Raw genomic sequence first — 21,038 nt, forward strand, 5'->3', positions numbered from 1 at the left:
CTCCGTCTTCTCCAATCCATCTTGTCCAGCTGGATGGGACTGCACTCGCCTGGTTCCATTCTTATCTATCTAATCGTAGACAGAGAATCACCTGCAATGGCTTCTCTTCCTGCCACCACCTCGTTACCTTTGGTGCCCCCCCCCAAGGATCTATCCTTGGCCCCCTCGTATTTCTCACCGACATGTGTCCCTTGGCAACATCATCCAAAAACATAGCATCAGTTTCCACATGTACGCTGATGATACCCAGCTCTACCTTACCACCATTTCTCTTGATCCCTCCACGATCTCTAAATTGTTAGACTGCTTGTCCAACATCCAGTTCTGGATAAGCAGAAATTTTTCCCATTTACATTTTAGGAAGACTGAAGCCATTGTTTTCAGTCCCTGCCATGAACTCTGTTCCCTAGCCACTGATTCCATCCTAATCCCTTACATCTGTCTGAGGCTGAACCACACTGTTCACACCTTGCTGTCATACGTGACCTCAAAATGAGCTTCCGACCACATATCCACGGCATAACTAAGACCGCCTATTTCCACCTCTGTAATCTCGCCCCGTCTCCGTCCTTGCCTCAGCTCATCCGCTGCTGAAACCCTCATGCATGCCTTTGTTACCTCCAGACTTGACTATCTATTACAATGCAATCCTGGCTGGCCTCCCATGTTCTACCTTACATTCAAAACTCGGCTGCGTGTGTCCTAACTCGGATCAAGTCCCGCTCACCCATCACCCCTGTGCTCGCTGACCTACATTAGCTCCCGGATAAGCAACACCTCGAATTCAAAATTCTCATCGTTGTCTTCAAATCTCTTCATGGCTTCACACTTAATCTCTTCCAGCCCCTCAAACCACCCCCCGAGATATCTGCGCTCCTCTTAATTCTGCCCTCTTGAGCATCCCTGATTATAATCGTTCAACCATTGGTGGCCGTGCCTTCTGTTGCTTAGGCCCTAAGCTCTGGAATTCCCTGCCGAAACCTCTTTACCTCTCTTTCCTCCTTTTAAGACGCTCCTTAAAAGCTACCTCTTAACTGCCCTAATTTATCCTTCTGTGGCTCGGTGTCAAATTTTTTGTCTTGTAATACTCCTGTGAAGAGCCTTGGGACGTTTTACTATGTTAAAGGTGCTATATAAATACAAGTTGTTGTTGTACCATGTCACTTGTGCAAGAGATGGTCAGCTATTTTGTATTAAATCTCTTTTTCAGTAATTTTTTTTATGGACCTACTTATAAAATTAGGAACTCAAAGGACGAAATTGCCCTCTGTCCCGATTGGGGCCGGGACTTCCTGTGGCCAACGTAGAAGTCATACACCGGCCGTTGAATTGGGCTTATTGCCCCTCAAAGGAAGTGGAGCACAATGTGGCGTGCTCCACTTCCTTTAGGGGCGGGTCTCGGGGCGATGCTGAGGCGAGTTGCACAGTGCGACGCAGGTGTTCTGCGCTTCAACGCCCCTCCCCTTCGCTTAAAGGGGACAGCCGCTGTTCACTCTGCAAGGCCTCTGATGGCCTCCACTATCCCAATGGAGTGCCAGGCTGCATGATGGCGGCCCGGACCACGGATAAAAATAGGTTTGTGAGCCGACCCGTGTGTCGGCAAAAATCGAAGATGGAGGTGCAGGCGACCTCCCCTTTAATGTCCGCTCCTCGACTCGCAAAACTGCCACTGACACTCGCTCACGCTAGCCTCGCGTGCCGCGGGGCAATTTCCCCCATGTGGCGGTAAAGGGTCAAGGCGTGGTACTGAGGGGTCACCACGCATGGCAATGACATTGCGTGGCAGCCCGTTCCCAAACTCCTGGGCAATTTCCTGGGACCCTGTAGTGCCCAACCCCCCCCTCCCCCCCCCTTGTGCCGATCGGGCCTCTGAAAAATGGGCAATTTCACCCCCTCAGCCAGATTAAGAGCAGGAAATGAGTGCTTTCTAAAACCTGATTTGTTGCTTGTGAATAACTGACGTAAAATGATGATATTACCCCGTGGAAGGGTTTGCTGTCGAAATGAAAGCAGTAATTGAACAAGCAATCTGCAAATGTTTTTAGTCTGAGGGTTCTTTTGAACACAAAAACATTAACCTGGTTGCGAAGTATTAATTTTTCTGCTGAAGTATTTGGAATAAAGGGGACACACAACATATAGTATTAAATACAGTATGTTCATCTCATAATTAATTATTTCTGTTCTTTAATGTCACCATTATTGAATCAATAATTAATGTACATTTTGATTTCTGAAGGGATGACCTGCTGCAGATTAGCAAAGGAACCAGTAATAATACCTTTATAATAAGGACTGTGAATGTGGGGCTCACTTTGCTTAGTGTCTGGGACGCAGAACACACTGGCATAGCAGATTATATTCCATTGCCTGTTGAACATTTCATCTATCCTGACTTGTTGGGAGAACTTGTGGTTGGTGATGTCATCTGTTTCAGCTGTAATCTAGTTCATCAGGAAGGTAAGTACATAAAATACCATTTGTAACTATTTGAGACCTTGTGAACACCTAATGTATGAGTGCATGATGAAAACCAGATCTTAATCTATGTTCCTGCAGCTCAGTTAGGAGTTTGGAGTTCATCTTCCAGTAATATTCTTCAGATTAGCCCAAAGACTGGCACAGCAGTTGCAAGAGATTCTGGGTCTGTCACTGTATATTATGAAGTACCAGGACATGTCAAAACCTACAGAGAGGTAAATCTTTCTGGTATATCGAGGAACACATGCTGACACTGCATTATTTTTTTTTGTTTGACTAGATTTTACAGATTGATTATTTTTGTTGGAACAATTGCATAGATTTATAAAACAATTTGATATATTTCCTGTAAAATGGCTGGGAATATATTTCGATATTGTGCTACAATTGAGAAGTTCCAATAATGTTTATCCCATGACGCACAACTTGGCTGTTTTTTTTTTTAAATGGCAGGAACCTTGAAATATACTTGGAGGATTGAATGTGTGCTGTTGAGGGATTTGGGGTGCGGTCCTCTTGAACATAGCGAGGTTTAGCCAGAAACTACAGTGATGAAGACAGTTTATGTAATTTATATGAATATAATAAAATCCAGTGTAAAGCCATTCAGGCCTTCAAGCACATTCCATCCAAAGTCCATGTAGGATTATTCTGTTAAGCACTTTTCTCCCCTCCCACCTTTTTGTCCCCTACCTCACAAAACATTTAATTTTCTTTTTCTCTTCCCATCTGCCCCCCCAATAGCGGTTTCTTTACTTATTGTAGGAGTTTGTTCCACATAATGACTATCCAGTAAGGAGGGGGAATTTTTCTACTCTCTGAACTGGCTTGAGAATTATGGATTTTGTATTTCTGTTCTCGAGCATTGTATTCTTTACTGAAGATGAGTAGCTGCTTCATTTTCACCTTTTGTATATCTTGCATTGTTTTTAAGTCCAATATCATGTTTCCCTTCAGATCTTTCTTCAGCACACTCTCTCGTCGACCCCACTCTGGGGCTCTCTCTTGGAGCCGCCTTCCCCCCCCCACCACCACCACCACCTGTGGACAAATTCTGACATGGGAGTTTTAAATGTATTTTGAAATGGATTGTTGCAACAAATTCAGAATTTCTAATGGACTAGATGGTTCCTGAAATTTAAAAAATATACTGCACAGACTTGAAGTGGTCTATTTCTATATTATAACTTAGTCTGTTTTATGTATCTCCGACTGAAATGCAACCTGCTGTCAGACTAGTGCCACACAACAATTCCAATTTGCTCTTGTGATTTTACATCCTTGAAAAGTCAATTTAAATTACTTTGCACCAGCCATCTGTTTATCTTGTATTTGTGTAGATATATTTAAATGATTTCTTATTAGACGGTAATAAAATTAATTTATTTCTGCGTGAGGTAAGTTAATATTTTGTAAGTTATTAGGAGCTAGAATAAAAATCATCAGTCATTTCACTGCCCTTCAGAGCATGCTTAATGTTATAACAATCCCAAAGTCTTCATTTTGTTCATTTAAAAAAAATTAAACCATCTGCATCAGTGATTCTTGAATTTCTCCAACTTTCTAGTGTTCAGTAGGAATCAATTAGATCACAAAATCATAAATAAGATGTCTTAAAGCTCTGATTCCTAGACTTGCCCCCCTCACACCTGAACCCAACTCTGGAATCACCCATGAGCAATACCACAGGAGATCTTCTAGTATTTTTAAATGGTTACAGATATGCAGCAAGGTTTTTCCAATTATACAATGAGACTTCCATTCTGATCTGCACTGATGGGCCATTGCATACATGGAGATTGTGTTGAATGCTCAAGGTTACCAATCTTGATTGTTAATTTCTTCAGTGACTCACACAGCTAGATGATTCTTTGTCAATTCATTGCATGTTCAAATTCAGTTATTCATGACAAAAAGAGACGCCCTTCGACCACTTGAAGTCCACACAACTGCTGGATATATTTGCACCATTGCTGTAAAATATGTAAATGTAAGCACCAGAAAAATGACAGATATCTTATACTAGATTAATGAATTAAATAAGTTCCTAGCGGCCAATCTATCTCTCTTTCCTTGCTTGTGAGTTCCAAATGTAACTGATTCTTGAGCAAAGCCTGTTAATCTGTTGTTTTCCAGCTGGTGGTTAAGAGTGCCGGGAAGACTTTTGTACAAATGCAGAGTGGTGCACTTCTGACAAGCCAACCTGAGGCTGTGCCATTTAAGGTATCTGTTATCATAGGAGACAACAGCAATAATTTGAAAGGTAATTTTTTTTTCCTGACGCATAGGAAATCTTTTAAATTGTAAGTCTGCCTTGTGCGGTTTGTAACTGATTAATCATAAGAATCAACACGGGTACTATATTGACAGATTGGGGTTGAGCTGAATGTTGTAAATCATGGAATAACGGAAATTATTTTTAGTCCACAGCTTAGATGATTATGCAACATGCTTAATAACACACAAATGCAGGCAAGCTTTATTTGTTTTATGTTAGCTGCTGAGGGTGCTGACGAGATAGCTTGTTTTGATGCATCCTTATGCCTTGGTTTCTGACAAATGATCTCATCCAATGCTTTGTACTTCCTATAGTAGTCATAGGTAGCCAAAAGCAAGTGTTGAAAAGGTGATCTGTTGCTCTGAGGTTCTGATCAGAATCTATCTTCCAATTTGCTTGGGGAGAGGAGGCAAGGTACTTGGACTAAAAACTGGTTTCACGCAAGTGGTCTAAAATTATTCTGAAAGTGGGTGGCAGGTCTGTGGAGCCAGAAACGAGTAACTACAGTTGAAGAAAAATTAATACTTAAATGATGATGTAGATGAGAAACATAGAAAATTGAAAAAGAAAAAAAACAGTAGAAGCAATAATTCTCTAACGTTTTGGCAATTTAAAAAAGAACCAATAATAGGAAGCTATTCCTAATGACTCGATATCCTTATTATTGTAATAATGGACCCACTGCCCTCTGTATATGAGGTGAAAGCTTTGTTGAAGCTCTTCAGTTTCAGAACTCTGCAGATTTAGAATGTGCAAGGACTGAAGACAAATCTGGATATTCATGTTTCTGAGAAATTATATTCTTTCATAAAATGTCTCAAAAAACCAGGAAAATCTTGTTCTTTAGTTTCTGTGCCACATGTTTGTTATAGTGTCAGACTTGGCTCAGCAGGTAGCACTCTGACCTCTTGAGTCAGGAAGTTGTGGGTTCAAGTCTCACTTCAGAGATTTGAGCATATAATGCAAGCCGACACTCCCAGAGCCAGTACTGAGGGAGTGCTGAGACGTTAAATCGAGACCACATTTGCCCCGTTAGGTGAATGTAAAAGATCCTATGGCACTAATCGTAGAAAAGCAGGGGATTTCTCCCAGTGTCCTGGCCGATATTTATCCCTCAACCAACATAAGTAAAACAAATTAATTCATCATTAGTTCCTTGTTGTTTGTGGGATCCTGCTGTGCACAATTTGGCTGGCCGCGTTCCCTACTTTACAAAAGAGTCTACACTTAAAAAGTACTTGGCTGTAAAGTGCTTTGGGATGACCTGAGGCCATAAAAGATGCTGGAAGAAAGAAAGACTTTGGCAGAAAAAAAATCGATGAGCAAGTTATTATTTAAATGGAGAAAAATTGCAAAATGCTGCAGTACAGCAGGACCTGGGGTCCTGGTGCATGAAACACAATAATATGCATCATCAAGTAATATGTTGGGATAAACTCTGGTGGTGATCAATGTCCTATTTTATATTCTAAAATTATGCTTGTTTCTGCTATTGCCAAATTTCTTTGGCTAACCTGCGTAGTATAAACAATGCCACAGCTCAGCTGCTTGTAACTTGGAAGTAACAGTTGGTACAAAGTTGCTTTCAGGCTGACCATTCTTCCATGGAAAGAATTTGGAGAAACTTTTAATGTTGGGGTTTAAAACCATGTATTCACACAAGTTGAGGGGAGGGGGAGCATCTCAATAAAATACGTTGTAGACAATAATAAATAGTTTGTTAACTTTTGTCAATGGTCAACAATAATCACCTCACACCCATTGTGTTAGGAGATCTTTGGTTCTGGGTGATCGGCAGGGGTTCTGATGGGCTTTTTATCTTCAAGTTACAATCAGAGGGAGATTCAAAAAACAGAAACTGAGACACAGGTAGTCAGGTCCATTGAAGGTTGCAAGGTCAGTCAAGTTTAAAAAAATATATAGAGTTGTGAAGGGAAGCTTTCACTAGGCTGTGGAGAAGACAGAAGTGCAGATAGGAGTTATTCAGTTTCAAGTCAAATAAGGGGACGCACTGATTTGGGAAAGTGTAGTGATTAATCTAAGTGAGTCTCATTTAAACTATTCCCCCATGTGTTCACTCTGTGAAATGAAGCAGCTTATTAACTTGTGTCTGGCTGCCTCTCACCAAGTGTTTTTTCAGTCCAACTTTAGAGAGATTAAAGGACTCGTGCAAATGACATGACTTTGTGGAAATCACAAGGGGATGCTATTGTTGCATCCCTGGGTTATGCTACTGTATAGATAGCTATTGCACAGACATATCTCTCAACATAAGACAAGTCCCTCTGTATTAAACATAGAAACATAGAAAATAGGTGCAGGAGTATGCCGTTCAGCCCTTCGAGCCTGCACCACCATTCAATAAGATCATGGCTGATCATTCCCTCAGTACCCCTTTCCTGCTTTCTCTCCATACCCCTTGATCCCTTTAGCCGTAAGGGCCATATCTAACTCCCTCTTGAATATATCCAATGAACTGGCATCAACAACTCTCTGCAGCAGGGAATTCCACAGGTTAACAACTCTCTAAGTGAAGAGGTTTCTCCTCATCTCAGCCCTAAATGGCCTACCCCTTATCCTAAGACTGTGTCCCCTGGTTCTGGACTTCCCCAACATTGGGAACATTCTTCCCGCATCTAACCTGTCCAGTCCCGTCAGAATCTTATATGTTTCTATGAGATCCCCTCTCATCCTTCTAAACTCCAGTATAAAGGCCCAGTTGATCCAGTCTTTCCTCATGTGTCAGACCAGCCATCCCTGGAATCAGTCTGGTGAACCTTCGCTGCACTCCCTCAATAGCAAGAATGTCCTTCCTCAGATTAGGAGACCAAAACTGAACACAATATTCCAGGTGCGGCCTTACCAAGGCCCTGTATAACTGCAGTAAGATATCCCTGCTCCTATACTCAAATTCCCTAACTATGAAGGCCAATATACCATTTGCCGCCTTCACCGCCTGCTGTACCTGCATGCCTACTTTCAATGACTGATGTACCATGACACATAGGTCTCGTTGCACCTACCCTTTTCCTAATCTGCCGCCATTCAGATAATCTGCCTTCGTGTTTTTGCCCCCAATGTGAATAACCTCACATTTATCTACATTATACTGCATCTGCCATGCATTTGCCCACTCACCTAACCTATCCAAGTCACCCTGCAGCCTCTTAGCGTCCTCCTCACAGCTCTCACCGCCACCTAGTTTAGTGTCATTTTCAAACTTGGAGATACTATACTCAATTCCTTCATCTAAATCATTAATGTATATAGTAAAGAGCTGGGGTCCTAGCACTGAGCCCTGCAGCACTCCACTAGTCACTGCCTGCCATTCTGAAAAGGACCCGTTTATCCCGACTCTCTGCTTCCTGTCTGCCAACCAGTTCTCTATCCATGTCAGTACATTACCCCCAATACCATGTGCTTTGATTTTGCACACCAATCTCTTGTGTGGGACCTTGTCAAAAGCCTTTTGAAAGTCCAAATACACCACATCCACTGGTTCTCCCTTGTCCACTCTACTAGTTACATCCTCAAAAAATGCCAGAAGATTTGTCAAGCATGATTTCCCTTTCGTAAATCCATGCTGACTTGGACCGAACCTGTCACTGCTTTCCAAATGTGCTGCTATTTCATCCTTAATAATTGATTCCAACATTTTTCCCACTTCTGATGTCAGGCTAACCGATCTATAATTACCCGTTTTCTCTCTTCCCTCCCTTTTTAAAAAGTGGTCTTACATTAGCTACCCTCCAGTCCATAGGAACTGATCCAGAGTCGATAGACTGTTGCAAAATGATCACCAATGCATCCACTATTTCTAGGGCCACTTCCTTAAGTACTCTGGGATGCAGACTATCAGGCCCCGTGGATTTATCGGCCTTCAATCTCATTTAATTTCCCGAACACAATTTTCCGCCTAATAAGGATATCCTTCAGCTCCTCCTTCTCACTAGACCCTCGGTCCCCTAGTACTTCCAGAAGGTTATTTGTGTCTTCCTTCGTGACGACAGAACCAAAGTATTTGTTACAATTGGTCTGCCATTTCTTTGTTCCCCATTATAAATTCACCTGAATCCAACTGCAAGGGACCTACGTTTGTCTTCACTAATCTTTTTCTCTTCACATATCTATAGAAACTTTTGCAGTCAGTTTTTATGTTCCCGGCAAGCTTCCTCTCGTACTCTATTTTCCCCCTCTTAATTAAACCCTTTATCCTCCTCTGCTGAATTTTAAATTTCTCCCAGTCCTCAGGTTTGCTGCCTTTTCTGACCAATTTATATGCCTCTTCCTTGGATTTAACACTATTCTTAATTTCCCTTGTTAGCCACGGTTGAGCCACCTTCCCCGTTTTATTTTTACCCCAGACAGGGATATACAATTGCTGAAGTACAATCCATGATCTTTAAATGTTTGCCATTGCCTATCCACCGTCAACCCTTTAAGTATCATATTCTGAAATCTGTTCTAAACTAATTAACAACTGACATACTTGCAACTTTGATGCCCCTACTCCTAGGAAGAATAACTTTTACTGCTGCTCAATATTTCAATGAAGGGTCAACAGGCAATTGTTTCAACTAATTAATAACGAACAATTCAAATATTTGAAGATTATGTCCTTGATCTCATGCTGACCTAGAGCTGCCGAAGCACATGTTTATTTGTCAGTAGCTGTACCATAACCTGAGGTGCATCATTTGCACTGTACTAGTACATTCATGCAGATCTAGTTTTGAAAAGAGCAGTATACATTTGAAATTTAGGGTTTTGCCTTTCTTCTGTTTAAACACGTCCAATTATATATTCATTAGCAGGAAGATGAAATAAATAACCAAAATGAGTGACTGCCTAGCCAAATTGTCCCAAACAATCCCTTGCCTTTCCATGGCAGTAATGGTAAGTCCTGGAGGAGTTCATAAAGTTCTGGTGAAAGGGAAAATTGATATGTTTCCCCCCAAAACCTACACATTGGCAAACATACCACCTGAGAAATAGTTACCTGCACCTGTCCATTCACTTTCTTGTAGCACTTCACTGCTTTAATATATTGGAGGTAACATTGTAGGAGTTCGCACGAAAGAAAGTAATATGCAGTGTATGTCACTTTATGCTAAAATTGCTCTCTAGCTTTATTGTAAATATCAGAATTTAGCAAAACACTTATTCATGAAATCTATGCAACAAAAAAAAAGTTTATTTTGGGCCCAGTTTTGGAGAATACAACTGGAAACAACAAGTATCACACTTCACATTTGTGTAAGGGTTTAAACAGCATGCCTAGGAGTTACCTCTTTCTCGGGGTCATTTTCATCAAGTTTACATTTGAAATCGAAACTGAAATAGATAGAACAAATTAGTTTGAACAATTACTTGTGCTATGATATTTTTACTCTTTGTAAATGCTTGAAAATTGTATTTAATAGTTTAAAGAAACTAAAAATGTTGCTTGTATTGAGGATACTGACTTACTGGGTCTGAAGCTATGAATAAGAACTCAATTGACATTAGTAACTCAACATGCGTCCATATCCTTCAAATCTATACGTCTGTGCTCCTTCCCATTGGACTCTACTTACTCAAAGCAAGTGTTTCAACAATATTGGAAGCACTCAATTGTGGAGAATACAATTGGAAATGACAAGTAGCATGCTTCAGATTAGGCTTAACCTGTGGGTTTAAAATTTCATTCAAATTTAAGACCAAGATATTCGGCAGAATATTGAGATTTTGACAAAAATGGATGTAAGTCGCCAAATGTTGTAGTGAAAAGATTTACATGTTGAAACCAAACAGATCCTCTTTAGTATGAATCATTTGAAATGCCTTTTTGTTCTCTTTCAGGAGACTGTACAGCTGCACATGTCGAAGCAGTTGATAAAATACACCCTGAATCCAGTGTCACTTGCCATCTGCATTTTAATAGTGCAATAGAAATCCCAGCTGAAGACATATTTAGTGTCAAAACAGGATTTGATGCACATACAGGTAAGGATGTCTGCATTTAATTCTATTAATTTTTACATAAGTAGTTTCGCAGTGAGTTTCACAAAGGATTTACTGAAAGAATTTAATGTTCATACACTATGGAAGCAAAACATTTTCAACAATCCAATACAATAACATTTCAGTTAGTTTTGGCATTGACTGCGATCATATGTTTATTTTTGCTTTTATAAGAACATAAGAAATAGGAACAGGAGTAGGCCATACGGCCCCTCGAGCTTGCTCCGCCATTTAATACAATCATGGCTGATCCGATCATGGACTCGGGTCCACTTCCCTGCCCGCTCCCCATAACCCCTTATCCCCTTATCGTTTAAGAAACTGTCTATTTCTGTCTTAAATTTAATTCAATGTCCCAGCTTCCACAGCTCTCTGAGGCAGCAAATTCCACAGATTTATAACCCTCCGAGAGAAGAAATTTCTCCTCATCTCAGTTTTAAATGGGCGGCCCCTTATTCTAAGATTCTGCCCTCTAGTTCTAGTCTCCCCCATCAGTGGAAACATCCTCTCTGCATCTACCTTGTCAAGCCCCTCATAATCTTATACATTTCGATAAGATCACCTCTCATTCTTCTGAATTCCAATGAGTAGAGGCCCAACCTACTCAACCTTTCCTCATAAGTCAACCCTCTCATCTCCAGAATCAACCTAGTGAACCTTCTCTGAACTGCCTCCAAAGCAAGTATATCCTTTCGTAAATATGGAAACAAAAACTGCACTCAGTATTCCAGATGTGGCCTCACCAATACCCTGTATAACTGTAGCAAGACTTCCCTGCTTTTATACTCCATCCCCTTTGCAATAAAGGCCAAGATTCCATTGGCCTTCCTGATCACTTGCTGTACCTGCATACTATCCTTTTGTGTTTCATGCACAAGTACCCCCAGGTCCTGCTGTACTGCAGCACTTTGCAATTTTTCTCCATTTAAATAATAACTTGCTCTTAGATTATTTTTCTGCCAAAGTGCGTGATCTCACATTTTCCAACATTATACTCCATCTGCCAAATTTTTGCCCTTTTGCAGATTTTTTTGTGTTCTCCTCACACATTGCTTTTCCTCCCATCTTTGTATCATCAGCAAACTTGGCTACGTTACACTCGGTCCCTTCTGCCAAGTCATTAATATAGATTGTAAATAGTTGGGGTCTCAGCACTGATCCCCCACTAGTTACTGATTGCCAACCAGAGAATGAACTATTTATCCCGACTCACTGTTTTCTGTTAGTTAGCCAATCCCTCTATCCATGCTAATATATTACCTCCAACCCCGTGATCTTTTATCTTGTGCAGTAACCTTTTATGTGGCACCTTGTCAAATGCCTTCTGACTGTTGAAATAAAACATGAAATTTGTTTTTAAGTAGTAGCACTTCTAACAATTGTGTCTTCCTTCCTTGTTAGGACATTACACTTGTGCTCTTATAATGCAGAAATTGACTGATCACCAACTTAAAGTACTTAGCAAAACCAAAACATCTGTCAATGTGAAAGCTTCTGTACTTGGTGGTCATTTCATCGGAGAACAAATTGGTGCTGACGTTTCATTTTTACCTGGTTTTTACACTGACCAATCTGAAATCCTTTTGAGCAACCTATATACAACTACTGAAATTACAGTGTTTGGAACTTCTGAGATGCTTGGGAATCTGGAGGTAAGGGGCATATATACATTATCTATTTATACATGTGAATTTTTATGCCCTTGTTAAATTACGATTTTCACGTTGATTGTCTGTCACGACCATGTGGAATAGTTGAATTTCCTTCAAGTTTGGTTACACAATTCCAATAATACCTAGACATGGCATTTGTTTGGTGGTGGAGTGAAGATATTTGAAGTTTGGTCATTAAACTGGAGCTGCTGCATTTTTTGGAATAAACATTGAAACTCCCTTCGACTGACCCACAGGTGAAAGCCTGACCCTTTAGAACTGATAAACTTGCACTGGTAGATAAATGTCGTTTGTTTGGTCCTAGTTGTTAAACAGATATTACTACAGTATGCTAAATTGAGAGCCACTAAATATGCCCGAGCATATATATGCAATGTGTTGCACAGGTATCTGTACACAGACACAACATAGTTTCAAATTTTGAAAGAAACTAGAACACCAAATATGTTTGGCAAGTATGACTTAATAGATTGTTTAATTATGGTGTTATTTAGGTAAGGATACGATAACAGAATTAGTTCTTTGAAAAATCATCTTGGTATGCTAAGCTTTACATTTTGAATTTAATGACTTGATCACTAAATTTGTACACTATCTCAGATTGTTTCCATATAAAAATCTGCATATTGGAAACTGCATATATTTTCTCATGTTACATCATGACTTGCCAACGAATAACTTAGATTTTTAGTTAACTCTGCATCTTTACTTGTATTTGTAAATGCAGATCTGCATCTTTGGAGCTGGTAAAGTTTCAATGCTCTTTATACTGTACTAAAGCAACCTTGTCCCATTTATCTTTGTCATAACAGCAGCAGAATTGAAATTGGTGAAGTGGAAAGCCAATCTTTTTCATCTGTCCATCATCATCATTGGGGGAGTAGGAGGGGGGTTGTTGAAGCATGTGAGGCTGCAGGTGCCTTTATAAAAAAAATTAATCCCACCACACATCCCCAGTCACTATTCTCCATATGGCTATATACATCATCATCATCGGCGGTCCCTCGAACGAGGATGACTTGCTTCCACATGAGTTCACAGATGTTTCATTGAAGGACCCGATATTCCAGTCCTGAACTCCAATTCAAGGGGTGTAAGATGCCTGTGCGTGGATTTTTTTTTTAACGTGTGGTGATCGTTGCACATCAGCCACCACACGGGCACAACAGAGCTAGGCCTTTATCCAGTGGCAAGGGTTAACCAGGATGACTGGAGAGCTGCTCTGCTGCACGGAGCTAGTGCGCGCACATAATGGCTATATACAAGTCCTCAAATGAACCACATCCCTTGCCTCGCTTTGTCCTTTTGCTGGCAATGTTTTAATGCCAGATTAATTGTTCTGCTTAATTGCCCCAAAAAATACCAGACCATGCACAGCTGACCAGGGGTTTAGGGACAGGCAGCCCCGTGTCTCTGAGTGCCCCACTGCTGGGGTATCCAGATCATGAGTTTTCACTGTAAACTGATACTGGGCTAACTTTTCAATATTATACTTGTATAAAATTTGTCACTGCCATCTATTCCTAGCCTACAGAATGTATAACATACATATTGTACCAGAGTAATGAGTATTCTTTTCCCCTTAGGTTAAACCAGGATCACCACTGATAATTATTCAAGAAAAGGAAAAATTCTATGGACCGCAAAGCTATGTGAAGTTTACAGTCACTTTGTCTGATACTAGGCTAATAAGCCAAGGGCCAATATCAACGACTCTTGTCATTTCCAACTCGATGACAGACCAGTCGATCTCTATTCCAGTCAAAGTCCTGCATATTGCTGATAAAAGTACAGAAGCACAACGTAAGTTTATATATTTGGATAATCTGCTTCTTTAGAACAACAGTTGGATAATCTGCTTCTTTAGAAAAAAAAAGGGATGAGGTCCTACGAGACGAATTTAAGGAGCTAGGAGCTAAATTAAAATGTAGGACCTCAAAAGTAGTAATCTCAGGATTGCTACCAGTGCCACGTGCTAGTCAGAGTAGGAATCGCAGGATAGCTCAGATGAATACGTGGCTTGAGCAGTGGTGCAGCAGGGAGGGATTCAAATTCCTGGGGCATTGGAACCGGTTCTGGGGGAGGTGGGACCAGTACAAACCGGACGGTCTGTATCTAGGCAGGACCGGAACCAATGTCCTAGGGGGAGTGTTTGCTCGTGCTGTTGGGGAGGAGTTAAACTAATATGGCAGGGGGGTGGGAACCAATGCAGGGAGACAGAGGGAAACAAAAAGGAGACAAAAGCAAAAGACAGAAAGGAGATGAGTAATAGTGGAGGGCAGAGAAACCCAAGGCAAAAAACAAAAAGGGCCACTGAATATAAAGGGGCTGCAGGAGAGGTCAAAACTAAAAATCATGGTTTAAAAACTAGTATTAAAACACTCTACCTAAACGCACGCAGCATTCGAAATAAAGTAAATGAGTTGACGGCACAAATCATTACAAATGGGTATGATTTGGTGGCCATTACAGAAACGTGGTTGCAGGGTGGCCAAGACTGGGAATTAAACATACAGGGGTATCTGACGATTCGGAAAGATAGACAAGAAGGGAAAGGAGGTGGGGTAGCTCTGTTAATAAAGGATGATATCAGGGCAGTTGTGAGAGACGATATTGGCTCTTATGAACAAAATGTTGAATCGTTGTGGGTGGAGATTAAAGATAGTAAGGGGAAAATGTCACTGGTGGGCGTAGTTTATAGGCCCCCAAATAATAACTTCACAGTGGGGCAGGCAATAATCAAGGGAATAATGGAGGCATGTGAAAAAGGAACAGCAGTAATCATGGTGGATTTTAACCTACATATCGGTTGGTCAAATCAAATCGCACGGGGTAGCCTGGAGGAGGAATTCATAGAATGCATACGGGATTGTTTCTTAGAACAGTATGTTACAGAACCGACAAGGGAGCAAGCTATCTTAGATCTGGTCCTGTGCAATGAGACAGGAATAATAAACGATCTCCTAGTAAAAGATCCTCTCGGAATGAGTGATCACAGTATGGTTCAATTTGTAATACAGATTGAGGGTGAGGAAGTAGTGTCTCAAACGAGCGTACTATGCTTAAACAAAGTGGACTACAGTGGGATGAGAGCAGAGTTGGCTAAAGTAGACTGGGAACACAGACTAAACGGTGGCACAATTGAGGAACAGTGGGGGACTTTTAAGGAGCTCTTTCATAGTGCTCAACAAAAATATATTCCAGTGAAAAAGAAGGGTGGTAAGAGAAGGGATAATCAGCCGTGGATAACCAAGGAAATAAAGGAGAGTATCAAATTAAAAATCAATGCGTATAAGGTGGCCAAGGTTAGTGGGAAACTAGAAGATTGGGAAAATTTTAAACGACAGCAAAGAATGACTAAGAAAGCAATAAAGAAAGGAAAGATAGATTACGAGGGTAAACTTGCGCAAAACATAAAAACGGATAGTAAAAGCTTTTACCGATATATAAAACGGAAAAGAGTGACTAAAGTAAATGTTGGTCCCTTAGAAGATGAGAAGGGGGATTTAATAATGGGAAATGTGGAAATGGCTGAGACCTTAAACAATTATTTTGCTTCCGTCTTCACAGTGGAAGACACAAAAACCATGCCAAAAATTGCTGGTCACAGGAATGTGGGAAGGGAGGACCTTGAGACAATCACTATCACTAGGGGGGGTAGTGCTGGACAGGCTAATGGGACTCAAGGTAGACAAGTCCCCTGGTCCTGATGAAATGCATCCCAGGGTATTAAAAGAGATGGTGGAAGTTATAGCAGATGCATTCGTTAGAATCTACCAAAATTCTCTGGACTCTGGGGAGGTACCAGCGGATTGGAAAGCAGCTAATGTAACGCCTCTGTTTAAAAAAAGGGGGCAGACAATAGGCCGGTTAGTTAAACATCTGTAGTGGGGAAAATGCTTGAAACTATCATTAAGGAAGAAAAATAGCAGGACATCTAGATAGGAATAGTGCAATCAAGCAGACGCAGCATGGATTCATGAAGGGGAAATAATGTTTAACTAATTTACTGGAATTCTTTGAGGATATAACGAGCATGGTGGATAGAGGTGTACCGATGGATGTGGTGTATTTAGATTTCCAAAAGGCATTCGATAAGTTGCCACACAAAAGGTTACTGCAGAAGATAAAGGTACGCGGAGTCAGAGGAAATGTATTAGCATGGATAGAGAATTGGTTGGCTAACAGAAAGCAGAGAGTTGGGATAAATGGATCCTTTTCGGGTTGGAAATCGGTGGTTAGTGGTGTTTCCAATATACATAGATGACCTGGAAGATGACACAAAGATTAGTGGGAAAGCGGGTTGTGTAGAGGACACAGAGGCTGCAAAGAGATTTAGATAGGTTAAGCGAATGGGCTAAGGTTTGGCAGATGGAATACAATGTTGGAAAATGTGAGGTCATCCACCTTGGGGGAAAAAAACAGTAAAAGGGAATATTATTTGAATGGGGAGAAATTACAACATGCTGCGGTGCAGAGGGACCTGGGGGTCCTTGTGCATGAATCCCAAAAAGTTAGTTTGCAGGTGCAGCAGGTAATCAGGAAGGCGAATGGAATGTTGGCCTTCATTGCGAGAGGGATGGAGTACAAAAGCAGGGAGGTCCTTCTGCAACTGTATAGGGTATTGGTGAGGCCGCACCTAGAGTACTGCGTGCAGTTTTGGTCACCTTACTTAAGGAAGGATATACTAGCTTTGGAGGGAGTACAGAGATGATTCACTCGGCTGATTCCGGAGATGAGGGGGTTACCTTATGATGATAGATTGAGTAGACTGGGTCTTTACTCGTTTGGAGTTCAGAAGGATGAGGGGTGATCTTACAGAAACATTTAAAATAATGAACGGGACAGACAAGATAGAGGCAGAGAGGTTGTTTCCAATGGTCGGGGAGACTAGAACTAGGGGGCACAGCCTCAAAATATGGGGGAGCCAATTTAAAACCGAGTTGAGAAGGAATTTCTTCTCCCAGAGGGTTGTGAATCTGTGGAATTCTCTGCCCAAGGAAGCAGTTGAGGCTAGCTCATTGAATGTATTCAAGTCACAGATAGATAGATTTTTAACCAATAAGGGAATTAAGTGTTATGGGGAGCGGGCGGGTAAGTGGAGCTGAGTCCACGGCCAGATCAGCCATGATCTTGTTGAATGGCGGAGCAGGCTCGAGGGGGGAGATGGCCTACTCCTGTTCCTAATTCTTATGTTCTTATGTTCTTCTGATTAAATTGATTTATAAGTATAGTACTTCTGCACAGGCTCAGTCGACAGAAATGTTACAGGCAAGCCAGATACCTCCTCAGAAGGAAAAGATGAAAGTATTCAACAAGTTGCCTGATCTATTCTTCCACCCCTCTAAATGCATGCCCCATTTAATGAAAGCATAAAGCTAAGGCAACTTGGAAAAATGAGCACAGGACACACTCAAAAGAGGAGAGTTGCATCCTACTCACCTCTTTGTTCATAAGCAAGAAGCACAGAGTTATCCTGATCCTGAAGCTTTCTGCATTGGCAAGAAAGCATCGAGAATGACGGCAGGAAAAGACCAGCGTGTCCATCAAACCTGACCTATACTCCTGATGCCTGGAACATCTTGACTAGACACTTCCTTTCCTCCAGCTCCTTGCTGCCATATAATCTCCTATGAGAGGCACTTTTTTTTCAAAGAATAAACAGGGCCAGTTCGGAGGGTGGGGGGAGGGGGGCTCTATAATTCCTCTTTGATCCACTCAGGCTATTGAAACCAGGCCAGGAGATCTCATTGACCATGCACATTTAACTGTTAATCCACTTACCTTTTAACTGATGTAATCCCAGCCAAGAACCGGTCCAGCTCTCTTGAAGGCATGCAGAGAGTCAGCACACACCGCACAAGCCGGGAAATCATTCCAGAGACTCACTACTCTCTGGGAAAAGAACCATTTAACATCTGTCCTATTCCTACATTTACACAGTTTAAATATGTGTCTCTTGGTCCTTCCCCAATATGTCAAACAGAAACAATCTAACAATAGGCACACAGTCTAGCCCTTTAATTATTTTATATACCTTTATCAGGTCGCCTCGGCAAGTCTACGCTGCTTTAAAGTACATAGACCGAGCTCTTTAAGCCTATCTGAGTAACTACGGTTCTTTTAGCTAGGAATCATTCTTGCGGTTCTCATGCACCATGTGAGGGGACCAAAGCTGGGCGTAGTCCTCCAAATGCAGTCTAATGAACGCCCTGTGTAATGACAGAATGGTCGTCTTTAATTTGCACTGAGTGGTTCCATTAATACAACCCAATACCCTGTTTGCTTTGGCTACACCTTCCCTGCATTGGTCAGAAATCTCCACTCATCTGTGCCTAGTAACACCTAGATCTTTTTCTCACTCCACCGCTTTCAGTATTGTTACCTGTAAATGATAACTATGTTAGTCCTACCTGCATGCATGATGCTGCATTTATTTAGGTTAAACGCCATTTGCCATTGTTTGGTCCATTCCCATTCCCCTAGTGCAGCTAAATCTTTTCACAGAAGATTGTACTCTGCGCACATACAGAGGCTGAACTCCAGGATATATTCGACGTATTTACTGAGGCATACGAAAGTATGGGCCTCACGCTAAACATCCGTAAGACAAAGGTCCTCCACCAGCATGTCCTCGCCGGGGAGTGCAGCGAAGATTCACCAGACTGATTCCCGGGATGGTGGGACTGACCTATCAAGAAAGACTGGATCAACTGGGCTTGTATTCACTGGAGTTCAGAAGAGTGAGAGGGGACCTCATAGAAACGTTTAAAATTCTGACGGGTTTGGACAGGTTGGATGCAGGAAGAATGTTCCCAATGTTGGGGAAGTCCAGAACCAGGGGTCACAGTCTAAGGATAAGGGGTAAGCCATTTAGGACCGAGATGAGGAGAAACTTCTTCACCCAGAGAGTGGTGAACCTGTGGAATTCTCTACCACAGGAAGTAGTTGAGGCCAATTCACTAAATATATTCAAAAGGGAGTTAGATGAAGTCCTTACTACTCTGGGGATCAAGGGGTATGGCGTGAAAGCAGGAAGTGGGTACTGAAGTTTCATGTTCAGCCATGAACTCATTGAATGGCGGTGCAGGCTAGAAGGGCTGAATGGCCTGCTCCTGCACCTATTTTCTATGTTTCTATGCACAGCATTGCCCTCCAGTCATCAAGATCCACGGCACAGCCCTGGACAACGTGGACCATTTCCCATACCTCGGGAGCCTCTTATCAACAAGAGCAGATATTGACGACGAGATTCAGCACCGCCTCCAGTGCAGCCTTTGGCTGCCTGAGGACAAGTGTTTGAAGACCAGGCCCTCAAAACTGCCATCAAGTTCATGGCCTACAGGGCTGTAGTAATGCCCGCCGTCCTCTATGGCTCAGAGACATGGACCATATACAGCAGACATCTCAAGTCGCTGGAGAAATACCACCAACAATGCCTCCGCAAGATCCTACAAATCCCCTGGGAGGACAGATGCACCAACATTAGCGTCCTCGACTAGGCCAACATCCCTAGCATTGAAGCACTGACCACACTTGATCAGCTCCGCTGGGCAGGCCACATCGTTCGCATGCCAAACACGAGACTCCCAAAGCAAGCACTCTACTCTGAACTCCTTCATAGCAAATGAGCCAAAGGTGGGCAGAGGAAACATTACAGGGGCACCCTCAAAATCTCCCTGAAAAGTGCAACATCTCCACTGACACCTAGGAGTCCCTGGCCAAAGACCGCCCTAAGTGGAGGAAGTGCATCCGGGAGGGCGCTGAGCACCTCGAATCTCATCGCCGAGAGCATGCAGAAATCAAGCACAGGCAGCAGAAAGAACGTGCTGCAAACCTCTCCCACCCACCCTTTACCTCAACGATTATCTGTCCCACCTGCGACAGGGACTGTGGTTCTCATATTGGACTGTTCAGCCTCCTAAGGACTCATTTTAAGATTGGAAGCAAGTCTTCCTCGATTCCGAGGGACTGCCTATGATAATCATGTATTCTGCTAGTATTAACTCTTGCACAAAACTGTTCCTTAAATATAAATCATAGAATCAATCATGGAAAATTATGACACAGAAGGATGCCAGTCGGCCCAACATGTCTGCCAGTCGAAAAAGAGTCACCTAGCCTAATCCCACCTTCCAGCACTAAGTCCATAATCCTGTAGGTTACAGTTCTTAAAGTGCACATCCAAGTGCCTTTTAAATGTGATGAGGGTTTCTGCCTCGACCGCCCTTTCAGGCAATGAGTTCCAGACTCCCCACCACCCTCTGGGTGAAGAAGTGTTTCCTCATCTCCTCTCTCTAATCCTTCCACCAACTACTTCAAATTTATACCCCCTGGTTATTGACCCCTCTGCTAAAGGAAATAGGTCCTGCCTATCCACTCTATCCAGACCCCTCATAATTTTATACACCTCAATTAAATCTAAACTCCGCCTCCTCTGTTCCAAGGAAAACAACCCCAGCCTTTCTAATCTTTCCTCATAGCTAAAGATTTCCAGTCCTGGCAACGTCCTGGTAAATCTCCTCTGCACCCTCTCTGGTGCAATCACATTCTTCCTATAATGTGATCACCAGAACTGCATGCCATACTCAAGCTGTGGCCTA

At 42.0% G+C, this 21,038-nt stretch overlaps 1 protein-coding gene across 2 annotated transcripts in view; it reads left to right on the top strand.

Moving 5' to 3' along the window:
* Positions 1-21,038, top strand: part of nup210 (nucleoporin 210) — a 179,351-nt gene that overhangs the window by 146,761 nt on the left and 11,552 nt on the right. For both annotated transcript variants that reach the window (XM_070895346.1, XM_070895347.1), the window contains 6 exons: positions 2,240-2,460; positions 2,560-2,696; positions 4,618-4,744; positions 10,601-10,744; positions 12,164-12,414; positions 14,022-14,238. In XM_070895346.1, coding sequence (XP_070751447.1) covers positions 2,240-2,460; positions 2,560-2,696; positions 4,618-4,744; positions 10,601-10,744; positions 12,164-12,414; positions 14,022-14,238 — 1,097 coding nt within the window. The remainder of the gene's footprint in view (positions 1-2,239; positions 2,461-2,559; positions 2,697-4,617; positions 4,745-10,600; positions 10,745-12,163; positions 12,415-14,021; positions 14,239-21,038) is intronic.

This window comes from Pristiophorus japonicus, chromosome 12, assembly GCF_044704955.1.
Source record: "Pristiophorus japonicus isolate sPriJap1 chromosome 12, sPriJap1.hap1, whole genome shotgun sequence".
In the NCBI taxonomy this organism is placed as follows: domain Eukaryota; kingdom Metazoa; phylum Chordata; class Chondrichthyes; family Pristiophoridae; genus Pristiophorus; species Pristiophorus japonicus.